Consider the following 7,453-nt stretch of genomic DNA (forward strand, 5'->3'; position numbering starts at 1 on the left):
TTGCCTATTTCCCCAATTTTCTTTTTGCTTTAAATAATGAATGTTGCTTCACTAACGCTAACACATAATCCACGAGTAAAACAGGTACATTTCATGTCTCATTAGATAAAATATAATGCTTCAGCAGGTTCAATTTTGTCTAAAGGGTAAAATTTCTCCATCAAGCAACCTAAATTGCTCATGTCATGAAAGGAAAAATTTATATAAATACCCAACACTTTAATAGGAATTTTGATTAAGCTGTACCTACTCACAAAAAAAATCAACTATTTAACAATTTGTAACCATGATTAATGATTAATTCACACAGAAGACAGAAACAAACAAAGAAGAAACCTCACTATTGAAATGTAGAAAGAGTTGGAGGATTACTGTTCAGACAGTTTTAAGTCAAAAGTATTTTCTTTTTTTTTAAAGGCCTTTCACTCTGTCTCTTTCTTTCTATCTGGGTGGGAGACTGACAGTTTGTCGGCATAACTTGGATTTTCTGAATACCTAAAAGAAGTCTGAGGAAAGACTTTAAAAGAATTTACAAATAGACAAAAAAAGAAAGGCTTCTTGATCGGGCTCCAGAAACATCGGACACAAGGGAGTTTCTCCAGTTGGGTCAGACACCTTTTTCTTTCTTGGAACCAGCTTTGGCTTCTGCTGTGGGTTTCAACACTTCTGTGAGTTTGGTTTCTCTCAGTTGAAAAGGGTCATCAGCCATGACTCACACAGTTTGCTGTCTGTCAGGGGATTTACTCTGAGGCTAGAAGGATGCCCAGGCTCCCTCTCTTTTGAATTTTGAACCCAACTATAAGCAGAAACAAAAACTGCTTCACTGAAAGTTTAAAGAGTGTTCAGGTGAATATGAAAATGCAATCAACACGTGAACAAGTGAATCTTAAGTTGTCAGGATGCGATTGGGCAGAGCTTCGCGTTTCTCTCTGCAACTGTCAAGCTTTAGTCTGCCTCCGTCTTTTTCTCCATCTCATTTTTCTTACTCTGATCACACCCCCAGTTACACTTTAACCTACAGAACAAAACATGTTGTAATATTTACCCATAAAGCATCCCCAATTACTGTGACCCTAAGCCTAGTAAGTGTTATGTAATCCTTCATATGAAACAAAAAAGACACTGTTGCTGCAGAGAAGGGAAAGTTAAAATTAAATTCAAGACATATGTAAAAAAAATGTGCTTTTCACATTTACTCAGTTATGATTTGTTGTTATTTTAAGATGCAGCTTGTAAGTAAATAATTAGCAGGTTAGGTGCCTTGGAGACACATCAAGTTCTGAGACACAAATTCAGCTCATTTAACAGCAACCTGTAAACACAATGTGTATAAGAAAAAGAAAGAAACACCAACTTCCCTGTTATCGAAATATACTGCTCAAAAAAATAAAGGGAACATTTCACTTTAATTTTGTGTGTGGCTCCAAATCCAGGCCTCCATTGGTTAATAAATTTGATTTCCATTGATGATTTTTGTGTGATTTTGTTGTCAGCACATTCAACTTTGTACAGAACAAAGTATTCAATGAGAATATTTCATTCATTCAGATCTAGGATGTGTTATTTGAGTGTTCCCTTTATTTTTTTGAGCAGTGTATATTGCTTCAAACAGTCAGAAAATATTCAAGCTTTTGTTTCAGTGAAAGCAAAACAAAATGTCGCCCACGATACTGTTTTGGAGAAATAAATGCATTAACACTGTGCTTACTAGGAAACATCCATTAAGAGACTTAAAATGCTGACTTGCATGGCTTACAGTGTGAGGAATTTGTCAATACCTTTACTGCCTTCACTTTTTCCAAGGTTTAAAATGTAGTAATGTCTTTTCCAAACTGCTTTATTTGTGACAAAAGCACAAGACAGAAGTATTAGAAAATGTAATAGAACATTGAAAAGAAAGAAATGTACCTTGGTCCAGTCAGCTCTGAGTTCTTTTATCATGCTGGAGTCCTTAATGTGAAGTGAACCTTGGTGACTGGAATGATTTTATTTTCTTTTAAATTCAAGGCTGTATTCCTTCACTTCACAATTCTGTAAAGAATCTTCCTACTAAATACAACTTTACATGATTTTCAAAACATTTTTATTCATTTATTTTTGGTCATTTAATTTGTTTCCCCTGTTGTACACTCAACACAACAGGCAGATGTTGGTGAATGACTACTTTTACCTATGGAGAACTCCAAAACCATCAAAATGTGTTAAATTTAGGCCATGCAAATGAAGGAGATGCATACAGGCATTACATTCAGACAGATATATTTGCCTATTCTTCTTTGCAATAACAGCTACAGCTTTAGTTTATTGACTTTAGTGCCAAAGGGTATTTTGCACAAGAACACAAAGTGGATCAGCACAACTTTGCTGACATTTTTTTGCTTGTTTGTTCTTTATATTTTTGATGGAATAGAGAGTTATGTCAAGGTGGATGAAATATCAGTTTTAGACAAAATCCTCCAGGTGTCTTTTAGCTGAAGATAGAGAGATAAAATTTTTCAGCACACAGTGAGTCTCAGCGTGTGTTGAAACCAACAAAAGAGTGACGGCCCTGTCAGAAACACCTGCAGAAAGTAAAGGCTTTGGAAAGAAAGAATATATATATATATATATATTTTTTTATTGTAAGTGCTGGACATGTTTGGTCCAATGACAATTTGGTATAATCAGTAAGCAAATAAATGAATAAAAATATGTAATATTTTTTGTAGTTGAGCAGCTCTCAGCATGGCTTTGGGCTTTTAAATAGAGAATTGACCTTAGAAAGAGAAAGCAGCAGGTGGTAAGAAGAAACACATCTTCCAATAACGCTAAAGCCCGTCTCCTCTATTCAGTTCAAAGTCAGTTCTAGTTATCTTTTCTCCCACAATGAAACCAATATTTGTTGTTCACCTGTCAGACTGTGCCTTTTACAGAGCCAGAACTCTAACCTCACCCTGAACTCACACATTGCTACACGTCTGAAAATTCAACAAGCTAACTACACAAACTTCAAAGAAACAGGAAAAAAGCAAATTGTGTGAATGGATGAATGAGAAAGATGCAGGTTGTTTTGCAGAAGTTTGAAAAAGAGGAGGAATGTTTGAGAGGTATGGAACATTTTTTGTTCGCAGCATTTTTAAATTCAGAATAAAACATTCTCCCCCCCCCCCCTCTGGCTCAAAGCTCTGTGCGCAGCATGAATAAAACTCTGTAACTGACTCTTTATTGATCATTTCTTCCAACTTGTGGAATCAATGAGTTTTTCAAAAAGTTCAGTGCCAATAGTTTCTAAGAGCTCTGTCAGCAGTTAATTTAAAACTACAATAGCCATGTGAAGACGCTGCGCAGAATAAGAGATTTTATCTGCGAGTCTCTCAAATGCCACACCAGCTTAGAGCAACTTCATTTTGTTGATAAGCCTAAAACTCATCTATAACCAGTGATATTTGGTCATCACACTGAAGTCAAAAGAAGATGATGATCACAAAAACGCTATTCTGTCCATCTGGCCTACATTACTGTCACAGCATTGACTTAGAGACAAATGTATATCCTCTTTCATTCCAGGTAGAAAATACCAGACTAGCAGCGCAGACGGATACCGTTATGGACTCAAAAGAGAAATTGGTGGAAGATAAGACGGCAGCAGAAAGGAGAGGTCTGTTCTCGGTTTGTGAGCTGCACATTAAAGAGCCTGATGAGCAGCTCGGTCTGACTGGAAAAGAAGCAGGGACATCTTTTGGTACAACTGACAGGAGCATGGAAGTGTTTGAAGTGTGTATGTAAAGCATTACATTAGCTGCTAATCCAGGCAAACATTTATCTGCTAAAGTTCAGTCTATCAAAACTCTGAATGATTAAGGAACAGATTTGCAACCTGTCAGAGTAAGCAATTGAATAATTTTGTATGGCTGCTAACAGTTGCTGGCAGTAAATGTGAAAAAAAAGAGGTAATGAATCTGCCATAAATCAAAATTATATGTAATTCTTTAAAACAACAACTGTTTTAATACAGAATAAAGATGTTGTCGACTGGTCTGTGGTTAATTTTTAATGCTTTCTTCTGACACATTAAGATGCAGTATTGTCAACTTGAAAAGGTTTCAGAAATGTGATAGCTGTTTCTTCATTAATCAGCAAAACATAGAAGCATGGTGTTGAAATTCAATACTTACAGATGAAGGTTGACATAATATCTCTTGAAGAGAGGACGCTGTGGAATACATAAACACATTTTACAAAAACAGAACGAGCAAGTAATTCAGATTTGACACAGACCTATTTGACCGTCAAGAAAACAGAAAAGTAGCTCTGCTTAGAAGGGGTTTATGATGCATTTTATTCAATAAGTAGTCCATAGTGCAGCAAGGTTACCCCATACTTTAATAAAGAGGCTTTCAGCCTCCCCCGCAGAGCATGGCATCATTATAAAATATGAAATATCTCTTGTAAAAATCTGCAATTAAGTTTAAGAAGAGAAAGTTTAGTTGTGATGTAAATCCGGTTTTGCTTGATTTTATTTTATTTCAGGTTAATCTATGCATGTTGCATCATTTCAATGAGGAAGTGTTGGCTGGAAATGATCTCTTATCTAGTCTAAGTTACACTTCCGCTCATGTTTTTGGCCTTTTGATATCTTCTGAACATCAGGTCTGGATTAAAAAGAAGCCTGGCCAAAAAGTGGCTAAGTGTCTTCTGACACAGTAACGGATACACATTAGGTTGACCCAGTTAAGAACAGTGGTGAATGACTGGAAGAGTTTTCTTAAAGCGCTTCAGAAGTTAGACATACCTATGAGGTTGATTCTGTGTCCAGTGATCAGTTTCTGGGCTGATTTGAAGGAATATTTTGATGAGCTTCTGAAAAAACGAGCAGGGGACAAATCCTGCCACTTATCTCCTTATTGAAGGTTTTGGTAACAACATGTGAAAAGACCAATCAGGCTGCACTTACAGTGAGAAGTTAGCATTGCCATGAGCCCCTTTAGCTACTGGTTTGACTGCAGAAATTTAAATAAAGTTTATATGAAAAGGGAGGAGAAATGGGTCAAGAAATAGCAAGTCATGTATAAGTTAATAAAATGTTATAAATGTGCTGATAAACCTAAAAGGTCAAATGTGAGAAGTCTCTCAGTGAACTGATTTTATAAGAATGGTTTGAGATGCCAGTAACTAAGGCAAAAACTTGGTTAAAACATGTTTGTTCTTGCAATATGGGATTTATTCCCCCACTGAATAAATATATTCAAATTTATTAATTTCCTCTTGTGAGACTATGCCACAGTAATTATAAATACATTTGTCTGAAGGCTTTTCACACTTTTTCCAATATGGAGGACGCTAAAGCAGTAATTCTGAGCCAACGAGCCAGTGGATGTTTTTCTCACATCACAGGATGATGCACTAAATTATTTAGGCAATTCTGTGACCTCTGCAAGTCCTATGGTTTATCCCTTTCTACAAGCACTGCATTCGCAGGCTTCAGTTTATCTTTGCCCCTTTTATTTGTATGTCGTGCTGTGACAGCAATAAACATTGAAACTTTGTAGCGTATAGTTACCAAAATATTCAGTGTCAAATTATGAGCCACACTAATGTGTCCTTTGTTACAGCTGCCAATATCTTACTATTTCACTTGAAGTCAGTGATTTATAGATGTGACACTGACAGGAAGTTAGTTCTCTGGAAAGTTGTAGATCAGAGGGAGCCAGCAGTCCCTGTAAGTTTGAACTTGACCATTCTGTCACCTCGGCTGCTGTTCTGAAAGACATGCAGTGAGAACCAGACAGTCCATAAAAAGTTGTCAGTGCAGCGGTTACTTTTTGTGTTTTCAACCTCTTTCTGGACTGAAGATGGCAGAACGTGTTTGTTCTCTAAAAGAGGATCTAATTGATTTCCTCTTGGTGTGTCGTTGGGGGTTTTCATAAATCTTCAAATACAAGAGTTCTGCAATCTAATGTAACACTCAGTGGACTTCAGCAGTCTTTGTGGATCTTACAAGGGAGTTCAGAAAAGCTTGCAGTGTTTTGGCTCAAATGTAAGGGGAAGCTTGTTTTACGCTACAGTGCAAAGGTCCAGCAGTTTATATATCTTGAACTCTGTATAAACTCTGCATTCTCCTGTAAAGCCCTCAAAGATTCGCTGGAGAACTTCAGTGAAAAACCGCCTCATTAAGAGGAAAGAACACTTCAGACAGGTCAAGAATGAAGAATGATGCAAGGCTGTGGTATGTAGGGGTCTGGAGGGTGTTGCAGAATCTCCCATGTGAAGGACAGATGTCATACATTTTAAAATATGCAAAAAGTATACGACTGTATTACCTTGAACATGCTAAGAGGATTAAAATTGAACTTGATCTCTTCCTTTTCTGGAGCAACTGGTATCCAAAGATTGTCTTCTCTAAAAAGTCTTTTAAATTTGGTGAAGCAGTGACAATTATGCCACACTTTTTTGCATTTCTTACCATAATCTCTTAAATAATAATTTTGCAACATACATCCATAAAGGAACGATGCTATTTTTGGCATTCAGAACTTCAAGAACACAAAGCACCGGATGACTTGGCCTTATATACATAACAACACCATTCCTGCAATATTACTAGATGCAGAAAAAGATGTGGATAAACATCCAACTCCAAATGGTTTTGCAATGAGTTTGGTATTTGTCTCACCAATGCAGTCATTTTATATATTTTTTTCCCACTAAAAATATAAAGTTAAATTAATTTCACTTTTCAATTTTTATATAATCCATTGCAAGTTTGCATTACATCAGATTCCAGAAAACTTGTGCATTTGTTGAAAAAGGAACTGAACCTCTTCAGTTTCAAGTCAGTAAAGATTTACATGTTAGTTGAACCTGTTAGTTGATGTCTTCGATGTTTTTATGTCTTCGATGTTTTTAATGTTTTTATCTTTACTTTTTATCTATTTATTAATTTATTTTATTCCTCTTTCTACGGAAGCTGGTGCTGCAAGGTTGGAGACCTTGTCCTGTCAGTCTATGGGGCCTGAATAATACCCATGTTAAACGGACGGCGGAGTCCGGCGACGACAGGCGCTTAAATTCCATAACAAAAGTATGTTTTTATCTTTTTTAATCTTTTTCTTTTTAAAAAAAAAATCTCTTTCTCTTTCTTACTGTTTATTCAATGTCACATGCTGTTTTTATTTTTTCTTTAATTATGCAAAGCACCTTGAAATGCCTTGCTGCTGAAATGCATTGCATCCATTTGCAGGTATTTTGTTGAACTTGTGCGGCTAGAGAATGATTCTACTACATTTTTGCAGATTTCTTTTAGCAGTTTTTTTGTTTCCTTTTAAAGCATACTTTCAATTTTGCCATTTCTTTTTTTGTTGTTTTTAACACTTTATTATTTATGACTAAAATGGAGCAGTTTCCAGCAGCAGCAGCAGCAGACACTAAATTCTCATATCCTGTGCAGGTAGGAGCTACTGCCAAGGCCTCTTTA

The 7,453-nt window shown here is 36.2% G+C and overlaps 1 protein-coding gene across 3 annotated transcripts in view; it reads left to right on the top strand.

The window, feature by feature from the left end:
• mlip (muscular LMNA-interacting protein) overlaps positions 1-4,014 on the top strand; it is a 30,564-nt gene extending 26,550 nt beyond the window's left edge. For all 3 annotated transcript variants that reach the window (XM_016668431.1, XM_007546150.2, XM_007546151.2), the window contains one exon: positions 3,547-4,014. In XM_016668431.1, the coding sequence (XP_016523917.1) occupies positions 3,547-3,765 (219 nt within the window). In that variant the 3' untranslated portion in view covers positions 3,766-4,014. The remainder of the gene's footprint in view (positions 1-3,546) is intronic.
• Positions 4,015-7,453: the final 3,439 nt, after the last annotated feature.

The sequence above is a fragment of the Poecilia formosa genome, unplaced genomic scaffold (genome assembly GCF_000485575.1).
Source record: "Poecilia formosa unplaced genomic scaffold, Poecilia_formosa-5.1.2 Scaffold15, whole genome shotgun sequence".
NCBI classification, from domain to species: Eukaryota; Metazoa; Chordata; class Actinopteri; order Cyprinodontiformes; family Poeciliidae; genus Poecilia; species Poecilia formosa.